The 17,159-nt window shown below is 39.2% G+C and overlaps 1 protein-coding gene across 1 annotated transcript in view; it reads left to right on the top strand.

The window, feature by feature from the left end:
• Positions 1–17,159, top strand: part of MYLK (myosin light chain kinase) — a 197,044-nt gene that overhangs the window by 53,859 nt on the left and 126,026 nt on the right. Inside the window, exon 2 of the mRNA XM_053947695.1 lies at positions 1,217–1,374. Coding sequence (XP_053803670.1) covers positions 1,217–1,374 — 158 coding nt within the window. The remainder of the gene's footprint in view (positions 1–1,216; positions 1,375–17,159) is intronic.

Below are 17,159 nucleotides of genomic sequence, written 5' to 3'. Positions count from 1 at the left end.
GGTGCATATATGCGGCATTGGAGTGTAAATCCTGTTTGAAAGTGAATGAGTTTTCTGTTCCCCTACTCCCTAGATAACTGCAGGCTGTTCTAGAAAAAGTATGCTTCATACAGTCAAGAATTATGTGGCCTTAGTTTCATTGGTTTTTCTCTTGTTCAAATTGAAGTTTCACTGTTTAGTCAAGTATTGTTAATTGCAACTTTTACAGAATCAGATTAATAGATACACAGTCCCTCACAGATTGGTGTGTATGGCAGAGGATTAAGATCTGAAGTCTGGTATATTTCATTGGTTTAACATGACTTATTAGTGGCTTGAGTAATTTCTCAGGTTTTTTCTTTTTTAAACTTGTCTATTAAATAGGCATTTTACAGTGGGGCTTCTAATTTACATATAAAATTCAAGGAATTAGTACTAGGGTCACTTTTTTTCCCCTGAAAACCATGAAATTTTACTTTTTAAAGATACAATATTTTTTGTTTTTTCTTGGGAAATATGAACTGTTCAGCAGAAGAATTTCTTCTAAAGCAGAAAACTGTAAATAGTTCTCTAAAATGCCATTCTTGTAGCATTATGAAATTTGGTTTCCATGCTATTTTACTAGTTTATGTGCTGTAAGAAGGATTTGCAGTAAAGACTTTGAATTTCTGCAAAAGCATTTGTTCTGTACTAGCAGTACTTTGCAGGGAGATATCCAGATATTTCTTAAGATCTTGAAAGCTTGGTATGAAAAATCAGATTTTCCACATTCCCGCTTGCAACTTAAATCCAGTGCAAACAGAGGTCTCTTTATTTCATAAGTACTTGTTTAACACTGGCTCACTTTTGAGACTTACTGATTTTGTTGTATTCCAGGCCAGGAAAACCAAAGTCATACTATGAAAATATCCTCCTGAAATAAGTTATTTTAAAATACCTTTTAGTGCAGTTGTACAGGATGACTTCTTGGTTAAAGCTCTGGCCTGGGATTGAAAGTTCAAGCTGAGTTCACCTCAAGACTGTGACCCTGACCATAACTGTGGGCACAGGCACAATTCCTGGGTCACAGTTCTCTCCCAGAAAATAACAGCTGTCACCCTAGGCTGAAGATCTGGCTATGTACACAAGTACAGCACACGTACAGAACCTCTGCCCCTGGTCTGATTCCTAGTTGGTTCTGTCATAAAGGTAATTAAACATCATAATTTCTATACTACCACTTGTTTCTCTTTTGCAGTCCACATCATGGGGGATGTGAAACTGGTGACATCTACTCGAGTCTCCAAAACCTCCCTGACACTCAGCCCCCCTGTCCCTGCTGAAGCACCAGCATTTACTCTTCCTCCTCGGAACATCCGGGTGCAGCTGGGAGCCACCGCCAGGTTTGAGGGAAAGGTAAGAAACAGACAATGGAGAGCTTCTGCATTGGGTTTTGCCCTTTCCTGAAGCTGACCAGGGGGCTGCAAAGGTAGTGAAGTTGCCTCTGCAATATGGGACCTTTACTCAAGAAGAAGACACCAGTGTTTACCCTCCTGGGGAGGCAGGAACATTACAGGTCTGTTTCTGTGTAGAGGAGAGATTTGCAGAACCTGAGCATTGCAAAGTATAACCTCACTGAGCATGCAGGAAACTGAGTTATTATCAGTGAGAAACTGCTTCACAGGCTGTCTCTAGTCAGCATGTTCCCCTGCTGCAGTTCTGCATATTCTCCTACTTCACATTCACATCCCTGCACCCCAAATATCTGCCCATTCATGAAGCTTCACGTGTGACACAAATCTAACCCTGCTGCAGCATGTCCTTCCTAGCAGTCATGGTAGGAATCTGCAATGAGTGTTGTGATAGTTCTGTATCTGTTCTGCCTGCCATACACATTCTTAACTTGAAAGAAAAAAGAGCATTTTCAGAGGAAAGACTGATTGTTCAGGAAAACTTGTTAACTCAATGAGTTTAAAAGGCTGCATAGAAGGGTGTGTATCCCCCATTCCCCTCTTGTTTGGGATATTGAATTGTGCATCCTGGCACCCATATTTCTTAATGTGTCAATCCTGGTACATACTCATCCTTGTTCTAGCTGTCTTCCTTTCTCCTCCCTTAACCCAGCTCTTTTTCCTGGAGATGTGAGCTTTCCCTCCCAGTCCTTTCAGCTTCCTTTGGTTCGTGTCACGCTCCGATTGCACGCTGACAGCTGCACCATCAAACTGACCGCACTTTTAATCTTTGAAGTGGTGGGACTCATCTGACACAGGCAGGAAACTGCAACCCTACTGTAACAAAAGCAAGGGCTAGAAGGAATTTGGGAAATTCTTAACTTCTGAAACTCTAACTTAAACACAGGGCTGGTAGAGGGCATCTGATATTGATCTTATTTGTTTATCTAAGACCAGGCCAGGAACTGGGATTTTTCAACAGGAACTGTGTAGGAAAATAAGTTTTGGAGTATATTAATTTTGAAGTGCTGAAGCAAAACTCAGAAGTAGTTGTTAGATTTGACTTTTTGAAGAAGAGTTGGCATTTTTCATGCAAAGCAAATTTCAATAAAGTGCTTAAACCAAAGCAGTTTTTTACCAAACCTTCAAGATTTTTTTAAAAATTTGCTTACTTTTAGATGATTTAAGGCACCAGTCAGAAACACTTTGTGTGTATGACATTGGCAGTCCCCATGAGCACTTCTGTTCTTACTCTTTGTGTCTTATTTTCTTTTCTCCTCATTGTTTCACCTTGTTGCAAATGCAGTAGGAAAATGGCAGAGTGTTTCTACTTTCTCCATGTGACACCTGTGTACAATGCTGCTTTAATTCCAACTGGTTATTCCAGGCTACTCTGCAATAATAATTCAGTAAAATCAAAGTTGAAACATGTGCTAAGATTTGGTTTTACAGTTCTCATGTTTCCTAATTAAAAGCTCAAGTGGGATATTTCCAGGTTTTATTGCACTCTGCAGAATTTTTATTATTTAAGTAAAATGGAAACAATTGTAAAATATAATGACCTACAAGCTAGTGTGCCATCACTGCTTTGCATTTTTTTTATATCTGGTTTTAAAGTGTTAATTTTCCAGGGATACATATCCCCTTTTTAAGGCACTTTGAAGAGTGGAAGGGTAAAGTCTGAGGGTTTTTTTTAGTAGCTTGGAAAAAATACACAAATTCAATACTAATTAAACTGTCAAGTTTAATTTCCTTGAAGGCACAAAACTTTGATTGAAGTCCTGGCTTGGACTTACTTGATGAAAAATCTAAATATCTCTTCTGGCAGTTCAGTATATGAGCATGGCCAAAACCTTTAATTTTCCCTCTTTAAAATGGGGGTGACAGAATTAGTATTTTGTTTGTGCTCTTACTGTAGTAACAATGGCAAAGTGAGGGGGAACACAGCAGCCCCATTTGAAAGGTGCTGTGGCTGAACCGCTGCAGGAGCCTGCAGAGCTGTAAACATCTGGCTCCATCTTCAGCTGGGTAATACAGTATTGCTTCTTCTGCCACTTTAATATTTCAGAGGTTCAGAAGGACAGTTGACCTGTTCAGAAAAACTGGTTCAGAAGGACAATCTTAACAAAAACAATTTATTAAGATTTAGTAATTGAAGTTACTCAACATACTTAGGTTTTTCTATCCTGGAAAACCTATCTAGGCTACAGATGTTATGATATGTTGTTGCAGTATAAATATTAAACCAGACTCAGGCTAAAGAAAAAGAAGAAGTTTTTTAAATGGCTAGACAGGAGCTTTTCTTCAAAGAGTTTCTTTGCAGTGGAATTGATCTTATCAGAAAGAACAAATATTTTTAGAATCCAAGACAGGATATAAATCTGATATTGTGATGATCCTGTATTCTCATTAAGTGAACAAGGAAGAAAGGGCCCCAGAATTAAACTTTTTGGTTTTCTTTCCAGCGGCATTATTAGGTAAGTTGTGTGAAATGGCAATTCAAGATTAAAGAGAGTGCAGAAATTGAGAAATAGCCCATAAATGTAGGAAATTTGAGGTAGAAAGAAACTGGGGCTTCCTTTAATGGGATTTTTTTTTCCCCTGTTCCTTCAACTACTACCCTGATTTTCTTACTAAAATTTCAGGAAGTTTATTTATATCTGACTGCAGATCTCAGTTTTCCTGTGGCATCTCAGCACAGAAAGTTAAATCATCATCTTTCAAGAGTATGAGCATGGTTTTGGCTTGGAGCACAGAGTGGAAGCAGTAAGACAAAGTCAAGGTTACTTTCACCAGATACTCCCCAAAGATCTGCTGGATGGACATCTCAGTTGTTCATCAATAAATTGCTGAGGTGATTTTTAGGAAAACTACCCCAGGTAGTTGTGAAATTGTGTTGTATGTTCTCAGCCTTTTAGGACTGGATTGATAAGCTGTTCTTCAATGGCACATCATGTGTGAGGTGAGCAGCTCAAGGGCAGTGTGCCCTGTGTCAAGGCATTTTAGCTCATCTGTCAGAACCTCTAAGACACTCCTGGAAAAGAAGAGCAAGCCAAAATGTTACCAGGCTTTGTTTTAAGCTACTTGTTTCTCGATTGTATTGAACACTGATGTTAACTTGTGCATTTGATTGCAGCAAGCACTTCACCTGCCTTATTTACACATTTATAATTTTTGAGGATGGTATTGATGGTCATTAATTTTATAAGCCTAGAAAAATACTTGTGCTGTAACTCTGCATGAGAGGAACAGCCTAACATTCTACAGACCACAAACCCATTGCCTAAGGGTCAGGAAATAATTTTCCTCCTTGGACAAAGCATTGTACAGTTGGCAACAGAGCAGTATGGGTGGTTTTTCTGCTTCATGTGGGCCATCATATGTGGTCCATTGCCAAAAGCCAGATCTCAAACTACTAAATCTAGTCAGGTATTCTAAACCCAGGGAGCTAGACTTCATGTAGCTCATGGTTTGAGTAGATGTTGGGGTACTAAATTCAGGTTGGTGCCCATTGAGCAGTTACTGTTCCGCCCTTCCCCTTCCATCACCCTCCAGGTAAGGGAGCTGGATGGTAAATTTTAAGGCAAGCCAGGTCAAATCCTGCCCCTTTTAATGTGCTTTCTGGTTGTTCTCCTACCCACCCTGCTGTTGAATCTGTTTGAATCAGTTAAGTCCAATGACTTACAGTTGCTTTTGCTGCTGGTGGTTGCACAGGTACTGTTTAGAAAAACATGCCTGATGAAATGAATTGGGATCAGGCAGTAAAAAACAAGAGGCAATGGGAAGATCAGCAATGATTCTGCCATCTATTCTGGGATAGAGAGGAGACCCATTTCTCCAGTGTGTTAAGAGGTAAAGAGTAGGGAAACTCTACAAAAATGAAGACTGTGTTAAACACTCCCACCGCATTTATAAATTCTTTCAACTACCCGCTAACGTTAAAACTAATTTTAATCTTTTTTTTTTTTTTTTTTTACTGTGGCATGATTTATGTGCATAGCATGAGCTATGCATGGTAAAACCTCTGGTATCTTCCCTTAGATTCTTTCTCAAGGCAGCAGTGTGTGTGCCATTTCCAACCCTCAGTCAGCAGGCACTCCAGAAGAATGCCTTAATTACACCACATGCCTGGATTTCAGATGGCAGGATCTGAGAGGAGCCCATGTAATGACAGAGGATGATGACATGGCACAACATCCTTTGCTGTTGGCCTGAGATGTTTGCTGTTACAAAATGTACTGGGCAGCTCAATGCATGAAGCTGCCAGTGGCTTTGGATCTGCGCTTTCTGGAGGGATGCCTGTTCTGAGCCATATAAGGGAAGAAATTCAGGAGAGACCCATGTTTTCTTGGGAGACAGTTGTCTGATGGAAATGAGTGCTGTGAGAGGACTTATGCTGATCTGTGATACTCCCAGAAACCTTATATGAAACACTGAGGCGTGTTTTGAAGGGGAAAAAATTGAAAAAGTTCTCAACTTGACTGTGGATTTTAGTTGATCTTCCTTTCCACGTACCACTGGAGCATTCTTGGGAAAAAAGTGGTGCATTGAGAAGTTACTTAGACATTTTGTGTTAGGCAGACATTGAGGTATAGACAGCTGAAATAAAAGAAAAAAAACACAAACACAAAAATAAACACAAAGGGTGGCTGTGAGTAGCTTATTGCATGTTTTTTTCTATTTGGATCTTCTACTGCTGTGTCTTCTGTGGTGTAATCGACCTCCCATCATATTCACTTACCACATGCATGTTCTCATGAGTAATGCATGTATGGTTTTATTTGGGTTTATTTTACTCTAATACCCTTTATTGGCTTATGGAAACAGTGTCAGCTTTGCATGAGGCCAAAGTGAAAGTGGCTGCTCTGCTAGGAAGTGGTTAAGGTGGGATTCAGTCAAAAGCCCTTCCCCACACAGTGTCACCTACACCCAGAATTATTCAAACACACTTCTTCTCATCAACTGACACAAGCACCCATATGTTGACACCCATTTTCCTAGCCTTGCAAATGATACATCCTTTAGAAGAATTGTAGGTGTTCAAATTGCTGCTCAAGAAATTTCTAGGTTTTAGGCAGGAGTGGTGGCCCATGAGCCCCACTTCAGTCTCTCCACATCTGTCTCTCTGTCACCTGTGACCATCATAGCTATACTCAGGATTTAAGCATTCCTCGTGTAGTCTGTGTGCAGAGCATGTGATGATGCTCAATCCTGCTGGACTTGAAACACTGTCCCCTGCAACTGATCTATGTATGTACTGAGGCCACAGCCAATATTTCTGGATATTTGGCAGCAAAGTTTGGTCAGACCTTTTGCAGAGGTTTTTTTTTCAATCTGCCAGATGTTCAAAAATCCTAGACAATGCTGAATATTCTCAAACTCCACCCAGACAAAATTTCTACACAGGAAAGAGGCCATGACTGGGGAACACTGAACATACATATATATCTCTGTTCTGAGTTGTCTTTTCTCAGGGCTGGTTTTATTATTTTGTATAATTGAGCATGTGTTCAGTAACCCACCCACCTCCAAACTGTGGAAGAAATGTGCTGTTTGATCCTATCACATTTATTTTTCTATTTGCTTTCTGTCTCCTTTACCACTTTAATTGCTTATCTACCACCAGCTGGCGACAGGAGTTCTGCTCCATGCAGTACCAGAAAGATTGGCTCCCTATTTTTGATTGTTGTGGTAGGAACTGCTGTAATTAAAGGAATATAAAAAAATACAATAAGTATGATGATGATAATAATAGAAGTTTTTAAAAACTCTACAACTAATGTACATATGGAATTAAAGAGAATCTTGTATTATTTTCTGTAGTAACTACCCAAACCAGTGTTGTTTTAGCTGAAGCCAGACCACATATTTGTGCTGCTCTTGTTCTCCCTCCTTCCTTCCTTCCTTCCTTCCTTCCTTCCTTCCTTCCTTCCTTCCTTCCTTCCTTCCTTCCTTCCTTCCTTCCTTCCTTCCTTCCTTCCTTCCTTCCTTCCTTCCTTCCTTCCTTCCTTCCTTCCTTCCTTCCTTCCTTCCTTCCTTCCTTCCTTCCTTCCTTCCTTCCTTCCTTCCTTCCTTCCTTCCTTCCTTCCTTCCTTCCTTCCTTCCTTCCTTCCTTCCTTCCTTCCTTCCTTCCTTCCTTCCTTCCTTCCTTCCTTCCTTCCTTCCTTCCTTCCTTCCTTCCTTCCTTCCTTCCTTCCTTCCTTCCTTCCTTCCTTCCTTCCTTCCTTCCTTCCTTCCTTCCTTCCTTCCTTCCTTCCTTCCTTCCTTCCTTCCTTCCTTCCTTCCTTCCTTCCTTCCTTCCTTCCTTCCTTCCTTCCTTCCTTCCTTCCTTCCTTCCTTCCTTCCTTCCTTCCTTCCTTCCTTCCTTCCTTCCTTCCTTCCTTCCTTCCTTCCTTCCTTCCTTCCTTCCTTCCTTCCTTCCTTCCTTCCTTCCTTCCTTCCTTCCTTCCTTCCTTCCTTCCTTCCTTCCTTCCTTCCTTCCTTCCTTCCTTCCTTCCTTCCTTCCTTCCTTCCTTCCTTCCTTCCTTCCTTCCTTCCTTCCTTCCTTCCTTCCTTCCTTCCTTCCTTCCTTCCTTCCTTCCTTCCTTCCTCTCTTTCTTTTCATTTTCTTTAATGTATTTCTAAATATTTTGGATTTTTAGGTGGAAGCAATTAAAATCACATTACTGAATTAAAAGCTGAAGCAAAAGTCCGTGTGATTTCATTGCATCTACTTGCCCCCACTTTGCTTTGATGGAACCAGCAAACTGTTGACTGTGAGAAGTTTATTTTAGATATCTTTTCTTGTGACCACCCACTACTATATTGTTTGAAAGCATGGCTTTGTGTCAGCTAAAGAGGAAAAGAGTACCCATTTAAGAATTTATCCATAGGGATGTCCCTAGGGTTGATTTTGAGAAAATTTACTTAATTAGCAGGGATTTCTGGACTTGCTATTTTTCTATAGTAACTTAGTAGAAATTAAAAAAAAAATAAACCCAAATCCTAAATTATGTACTGACAAATTTGCTGAGGAAAAGGAGACATAAAATATTCATATGGTGGTGTAAAAGAGATTCAGTCTTTTTGAAAAATAAGGATGGACTAAATGCCATGACTAATCATAAAGTCCGCTCTTTAGGGTTGATAATATATTTGTATCTGAAAAAGAAGTAGCTCAAATCTAGCTATTTCCAAAGAGAAAAAACAGCTGATCAGCATATCCTAAATAGCTGAACACAGATATGCCCAGAGACCGAAACCATGTAGGTCAGAGTAGAACCAGTCATTATAATTCTTCTTGGGTTTTCTGTCCCATGATGGTTCATCATGAATCTCAGATTTCAACAATGTCTCATTAAGTTCTTCAGTTCTGCTTTTAATTTGAAAAATATCATCATCTTTTCCAGACAAGTCTCCCTTGCTCCTCTGGGTCAGTGCATAAGGCTTTGTTGTGGTTGATTCCACTGGCAATAAAACTCATCATGTAGCATTGTGTTTTCTTATTTAAATAAACGTTCTTAGTAGTACATGAAACATGACTGCAACGTAGCATTATGATGTTTTAAACTTGATTTTTTAGGGAATTGTGGCTTTGACTCTTATCACACTCATATTAGGTTTGAAAGTTAAAAAAGATCTAGTAACTGTAACAGAATTGAGAGTAGCTGACTTTCTTTTCCTTGTGCTGCAATAGCCTATAATGGTGTGAGAGGTATGAAAAGGGGGGCGAAATATTTTGGTTGATTTTTTTTTTTCTTCCAGAAATATGTCTTTAACTGGAAAGCTTTAAATTTTAGTTTTCTAGCTCACCCTAAAGGTAGGACAGAGTGTTTATCATCAGAGGTGCATTTGGCTAACTAGTAATATATTTGCTTTCTGCCATCATAAACGAGGTTTGAACTTCAGGCCCCTTGCATGCATCTGGCTGATGAAACCAGAAAGGTCAGGGAAGGGTTCAGTGCCATATGTAGCAATGAGAACCCCACATAAAATAGCAAAATATGCTTTTGACTGTCTGTAAGTGGGTCCTTGAGAATTTGCACCAAATGATTCCAGGTCACACTTTTTAATATAATTCTGATTTCTGTGGGAAAAGAGAGTAGTCATTAATAGACAGCAAACATTATGCATTCAGAATCTGCAGAAGGCCACATGTGGAGAAGGTTTATAATCAAAACACATCATTACTCATTGTGGTTTTGCTCAGTCCATGCTTACACTAGCACCTAGACTCCAAAGCTGAAAATTTCTGCTTTTGACATATTGTTTGGCTCTGTTCACTCATGGATATAGTATGAAGTTTGGAAACCTACTGGGCAAAACCAGACAAAATAATATTTTTCCATGTAAAATTTGGACTCCCCAATATCTAAATGCATGCTGAACAGAAAATTACATTGCTGTGAATTCAAGCCATTCATGAGGGGGAGAAACCTGTCTGTCTGACAGGGAGCAGCAAGGGCTGGCTGCTCCCCAAAGGAGTGTGAGCCAGGAGCCGAGGGGAGCCGTGCACGGGCTGTGCCATCACCAGCTGGCCACAGCCCTGCACTGGCCTGAGTCCTTCAGGCTCTGCTCCAGCAGGCACTGCCACGTGCTCTAACAGGGCTCTCGTGTGCCCAGACATGGCAAACTATGAAGCAGGGTCAGGATCCCAAAGGAGGAGACTGTCAGGAGCAAAAGTAGTCAAGGACAGGTTGTTCCTCTGTAGTTTCCAGTTCAGTTTTTAGCCTTCAGTCTGTAAGACATTATCTTGTCACTAGAGGATAATGGATCTCCAGCAGGGGTCTGAAATTGCATCCATTTTTCTACCTAAGCTTTCAGAGTTCATTGTTTAGTGTCTGGAGACAAACCTGCCTTGATCATGGTTCTTAAGCCAAAAGTCATCCCAGTTCATAATTCAGCATCCCATGTGAATGCACATCTCTAGGTTCTCCTCTTATGTTGGGGAAATAAGCTTTGGAATGGGAGTGATGTTGGGCTAGTGCTGAGGGAGCCACTGCTGCTCCTATTGCTGTCAGAGGTTACATGTCAAAGCTCTGCATTGGTTGGAGCCAGAAAATCAAGGCATTCCACTGACTGGTTGTCCCTGGGGTGACTAGTCCAGTATAAGGGCTTTGAATGACCTGCCTAAATATGTTGACTTTATTCTTCTAGGGAACCTAACAGGCAGGCTTTAAGTTAGGAGCTAAATCATATTTGACTTACAAGTTAGTAACTTGGCCTCTAGGCTAGCCATCCCACATTAAGGATATGTTGCAGTGAGATTCTAGAGACCTTACACCTTTCTCTTTTCAGAGGAGTTTTAGGAATAGACAGAGTGAAAACCTGGAAATTTTTCTTTTAAAAAAATAAATTTCTATGCTTTCTGATGGTGAAGATAGCTTTATTCTCTGTAAGTCAGTGCATTGTTGTAAATCTGTAGCCAGACAGAACAAAACAGTCTTTGTCTTCTGAAAATGCCGTGGCTAAAACTGGTACAGATTCAAAGTTAGCTTTGCAATTTTTTTATTGCTTAGATGGAAACCTTTGTAATTCATTTTAAGAATGAGGCAAAAATGGAAAAATAAGTTATCTTTTTCTGAGTTTTCCCTGCTTTTCTGCATATTTTTAGAAATACTATGGTAAATGTTACTCTATGGAGTATGCTATTTATTGTAAATACAACAGCTGAGCTTACTAAAACACTAATTAAAAGTCTTACTGTGTTCCAAGTGCAACTTTTCATTTAAAGATGACAATAATCTGCACATGGAGCCCAAAGAAAAGGGAGAGGCAAAGACTGACAAATTAAATAATTTTGCTCATGGTTATTTGCCTGTTGGCAGTGGCATATTGAACTTACTTCATCCAGCTCTGTGCTCTCTTAACTCACACTGAATGAGAATGGTAATTTTCCTCCAGCTGCATGGTAGAGTCAAATCATAACTGTGGCTTGAGAGTTTGCCATTCCTTCAGTATGTCCCATAACACACAAGCGAGCCTTTATTTATGGTTCATGTATTATTTAAATACTTTTTGCAAAGCTTAGAATATAAATGCAATGCACACTGTTTTGTAAAAGGTTTGTAAAAGCACCTGCACACACATGGCAGTATGAAATCTAACTTGCATCTCAAGCCTAATTCATTTACATCACACTCCCATACTGGCAAACAGTGAATAAAGAATTTTTCTATTCTGTGAACTTTTTGGAACAAGAGTTCAATATACTTAAGCTTGATTTTTTTTTTTTTTGTCTATATAAATTCGGTGTTCCTCTATAAAAGAATAACTCAGCAGTTTGTCTCTGCAGGGAGGCAAATATAAATATTTTGAAACAAAGTTATGCTAAAAGCCAAGGCACTGGAAGAAAAATTATTATAAAATCTTGGAAGTACATATTAAAGGACTATTGCAAATGGTATTGATTTCTGCTCATTTCATGGTACCACTTAAACAGCCTCATTCAACCGCAATCCTAGTGTTTGTCTGTAGTATTTAATACATACAAAGGCCAGAATAGAGCTGGATCCTTCTCTGATGGTCTTTCTAGCCAAAACAACAGAGGAAATAATCATTATTACCCCCTTGACATTTATGTGGGGTACCAAGGCATGGTGAGATTTATTGTCTTGTACAAGATGACTCAGAAACACAGACATACATGCCTGGATTCAGAGCTGAATGTCTGTCTTCCAGAGGTTCAATTCCCATCCAGTATCCTAGACATGAACCTATCCATTTGGGAGATTAACTTCTGATTTGGGAAGAGAAAATTAAGATGTACAATGGGTGCAAACATCACAGCTATCTAAGTGTCTCCTGCTGGATTCAGAGCATCACTTTCACAATGCCAGAGCTGGGTCTTCAGAGCCTTGACTAAAAGCTGGTTTGTTGGGATATGCAAATGAACAGAAGGTTTGTCTGCTTGGGAGACTATTGCATACCCATAGGTTTAATGGAAAACACAAGTTGGATTTGTTCAGACCTCTGAGTAGGAATGGAGCAACTACAGTTAAGTGGAGCTCTCTTGAAAGCATATGCAGAGTAAGCTTTTTTCCCACAACCTAAACAGCTACTTTTGAATGCATGTGTGTTTCTCTTACTATGATCACAGCAATTTTAGTTTTGAGAGAAAGCATTAGAAAGGAGAGGTGAGCCCACAAACTTTCTCTTAAACTCAGCATGTCTATAAATATTTATCCTGAATTGTTGAACTAGAAATTTATGGTCACAGCAATTTATACTTAGTATTTCAGTTAGTAGTTTGAGGTTTTTTTTTTCTTTTAAACTGTTGTTGCTCAGCCCTTGTTTTTTATATTTATTCTAAATGCACCCATTTGTGCATTGTACTATCTGAGTAACCTCTGCTAAGGTGTTATTAAAAGGGTATGTGTAAAGTTAGGAAAGCTTATCAATTTCACAGATTATTACAGGGTAAAAGAATCACTGACAGTTGCTAATGAGCAGTTGATGTTTTTCCATAGGGTTTTGTACAGAAGTCCTCATTATTTATGCCATAGCAGTAAGTTGCACATGGTGGAATAAATGGTACAATGGGAATTTCCAGTTGTTTAGGCTGTCTGATGTGTTCACATCTTCATGATCCAGCATTGCATTTTATATCTCTTCATAATCACATCACCTTTTAGGGAAGTTTGTAACAGATGACACTTCATGCCCAGTGCTTTCTCAGCCCTACCAAGAAGCACTAACAAAGCAGAACATGAAGCTGAGGAGAATTTTTATAGCTTCTCCAGAGCACAGTCTTTTCCAACAGTCTTTGTCACTATCAGCAGACAGTCATTAACTGTGCAGGCAACCCAGCAACAAAAAGTAGTTTCAGCATTTCCAATGGCCATGGCCAGACTCCTAAATTTTGGGAAATAAAATCTTGCTGCTTGGAAACTGATAAAGTTCATTTAAAGCATATAGTATTTGTTACCACCTTGCACTTCAGAAGTGGATTGCTGCCCTTAATTGCAAATTTCGTAGCTCTGAACATATTTTCCAGTGGCTGTGTTCTGGGCACAGAAAGAAAGCAATTTTTTCTCAATAAATTTCCATAGTAGGTCATGCCTGCAGTGTGCACTCATGTAAATTTGTAGAGATTCCTTATCTGTTGAGAGCATGCTAAGGACAGAATCCCCAAACTAGGAAAGTATGACGCTCCTTTGGTCAGTGGCATAGCTCCTACAGGAACATAGGGGCACTAGTATTCAGTGACATATGAGATAAATTCTTGCCCTATTAAGACAGAAACTTTGCACCAGTAGGTAAAAATGCAAACAAACAAACAAACAAAAAAAACCCTTTCAGTCTTCCAAAAAAAATATGCAACGGAGAAATTTTTTTTTGCAAGATTTATTGCAATAAATGGTGAACATTCTCTTGTGAAAGAAAAGAAACAGGGTGAATTGTCATCTTTAAAAAGTGACTGCCAATTCCAACCCCAGGTATTGCAGTTATGAAGGGATTGTTGTTATGAAAATAATTGATGGTGTTTAATTGTCCTGCTTTCCTGTGGTATCAGCAGTCTTTTGACCTGATGATATCCCAGTCTCAGGCTGTGGCTTAAAGCATCTGGATTCTGTGATGTGTTCTGTGAGATAAAACAGCTAAATGTTTACAGTTCTCCTTCTAAGTGGGGACACACACACATTTTGCTAATGACAGAGCAAAATGATGGTGTTCATTTCATCCTGTACTTGCTCAGGGAGCTTCCTCCTGCTTCTACTTTGTCTAAACAATAATTATCCACCTTTCTGAATTATTACTGAATAAAGGATGAATGAAGGATTGACAATTGAAAGTAAAAATCTTCAAGTCTTAAAAGCTCAGCTTTTTTTGATGAGAAGAGAGAAGAAAATTTCCCAACCTTTTATTTTTATTGTGTTAAACTGTTTTATGTTTCAGTCTTTCTTCTAGTGCTGCCACATAAAATTTATGAACAAAAGCAGTGGCAAACACCATAAATCAGGCTGTCCTGCTGAACTGGAAATTAATGAACCACTTCTGTTCTGACAGCTTTTCAAAACTCTGTTCTGATTCCTCAAAATCTTGTTTCCTGTAGCAAAGATTGCTGCTGCTCTGAAATGAATGCCAGTCCTATCAGGAAACTTCTGACATGCTCCTAAATTCACTGTTACTGACATAAAGCAGCTGCTTCATCTAGTAATGTTTGATAGACATCTTGACTCAGAATCACCAAAGAGGGAAACTAGGAGAGGGATAGGGAAAGAGACAAAACTTTAGGGACTTACTGGACTATGTGGAAAAATTAGCAAGAGCCTTATTTCCATTCCACAGCCACAGTTCTTTCCCTTTGAACTCCCTATATTTGTACTGCATAATAAATAAATGACCCTTTACCATAAATGACCCTTTACCATGCACATAGGTCAGCTATTTCTTAGCAATTTTTTAGCATTTTAAGCTATTCAGCACCTCATAAAATCTAACACTTTTTAAAAGTTGGACCATGGGGAGAAAGCTTTGTCTTTGCAGTTTGCCTTTTCTTTTCTAAGGAGAGACTTAGAAACAGGAAAAACTTTCATTAAAATTGATGAGAGTTTCACTCAAGAGAGGGCTGCAAAGTTTATCTTCACTGTTGTGTTGAGAGCTCTCGTACTTGCCCTTGCCTTTGGAATCTTTTTGGCCCATACTGTGTGGCAGTACTGAGATTATTGAGAGCTGACAGAGTAATTTCTTATCATGTTGCTCACATTTTCCTGTGGTGGTGGCTTTACTTCTCTTATTTGTAACTTTATTTTGTGTGGTTCTTATTTTATTGCCAAGGCTCTGGACTTATTCTGTCTGGATCCTCTTCACTGTTCACTCAACACTGTGCACTTTGGTATCTGAATGCAAGCACATTCAGTCATTGTTCATCTAAGAAGAGCAGTGGCCCCTCTGTGCTGCTTCTTTAGACTGCATTGATTCCTCCAATAGCAAATTTGTTGGCAAGGAAGAAGTATAGTCAGATTATTTCATCTAATGGCACAAACTATTGAAATCTAAGTTCCTTTAAGTGTGAGTTTGGCAAAGTCTGAGTGTCTCCATGTCTCAGATCCTCAGCTATGAAGTCAAAGTTACGCTTTCCCAAGTGACAGCTACCGCTACCTATTTTGGATGGGAATTATCTTCAGTTTCTACATAACTCAGTTTTCTGCACATTCCTACTTTGACAAAATGCCAGAATGTAACTACTTTATGGTCATCTTTGTGTGCCAGGATAGCATCTGGATGGCATTGGAGGAAATAGCCTAAGCTTTCTCCTAGACTTTATCCAAGGTTTGAATTGGCAGCCAGAGGAAGGCTTTTTAAAAATGGGAAAAATCAGACAATGACTAAATACAAATACAAACAGATTTAAAGATTAACAGATATTCAGTTATAATCCCACATTAAATTCAGAAAACTTGTACTTACAGAAAAAAAGGTCCAGGTGAACTCTATGGGTGGTTTGCATAAAACTCTCATCAAACACCTAATTGCTACAGGTCAGCTGGCTACAATGTGAGAAGAGTAAAATGACAGATGTTGCTGCTGGCAGAATGATTTATGAAAGCTGCATCAGAAAAGCTCTGCCAGTCTGAGACAGCAACAGCTGTGTGAAAATGCCCCCATTAATGTAGCAGAGGTTTACAGCCCCCAGTTCAGTTGCTGATTGATATCCCAGCTCCACAGATATGTTCCACTATACAGTGTGTTCCCTTATGTCCTCTTTACAGGAAAAGGTAGAATCCATCATGGCAGAGCTCTGTATTTCAGCTGACTGATGTTTCAGGTTATTTTGTGGTTGTATGAAGACTCCTGTAACAATATTACTTTAAAGCAATACAGTTAAATTTATTCTTTAAATTAAATAAAATCTGATTTAGGAAAAGCACCTGTACATGTGATTAATTCCAAAAGACATAAATAGGGCTTAAACTTCCTCTTAAGAGCTGCATAAATTGGGACTGATGTTTGAACTTGGATAAACTCAAGGCAGCTTGATACCCGGTGCTACTCTGAAATTCCACTTGAGTCTTTCAGAAAAAAATATAACAGAAATGGACTTGTTGAGGTGGTTATGGTACCTGTAGTGTAGTATAGCAGTGCTTTTTTCAAGCAGTTATACTCTAGTGACTGAGCACAAAACCAATACACTGTGCACCTCTGGGAGCTCTTGACACACTGAATTTTACAAAAAAAAAAAAAAAAAAAAAAAAGGGATCAAATGTAGAAGGCTAAGAAGACTAAAGAAGAAATTATGTGCAGCTGCTGTCTGCTTTTCAGTTAGCAGACCATGTCTTCCATGGATAGGTCATAAATTCTTCCCTGCTGAGCACCATAAAAACTGATTCCCCTAAAGACGTGTGGTAGTATGTGTAGTGTTCAGCACCTTTGCAATCTGTAAAAAGGGGCTGAATAGTGTGAAACTGAATGAACAGACTATGCACAACTATTTCAAGAGTCAAAACTAAAATTTTTGGGATGCCATCTGCAGAAGGATCTGGTGTTTGGTGCTTGGACTATAAAGTATCAAATGTCATTTGGCGCTGGTGAGTGCAAAGTAGAAAAATAAAACATGTCCTAGGTTTACAGAAAAACCATTGGTTTTTCTTGTATGTACAGTAGGTAATGTTTTGAAGTGAGCATGTTTGCTCCTACTCTGTATTCCATTTTTGCTTTAATGACACAACTGTGGATTCTAGACTGTTCTGCAGAAGAGGTAGGTTTTTCGCTTTGTTTGCAAAGTCATAGCTAAGTCTCCAAATATTTAACATTTTAATGTTTAACCTT

The sequence above is a fragment of the Vidua chalybeata genome, chromosome 7 (assembly GCF_026979565.1).
Source record: "Vidua chalybeata isolate OUT-0048 chromosome 7, bVidCha1 merged haplotype, whole genome shotgun sequence".
NCBI lineage: Eukaryota > Metazoa > Chordata > Aves > Passeriformes > Viduidae > Vidua > Vidua chalybeata.
The sequence above is the reverse complement of the archived record's forward strand: the minus strand, read 5'-3'. Positions and strand labels throughout refer to the sequence as shown.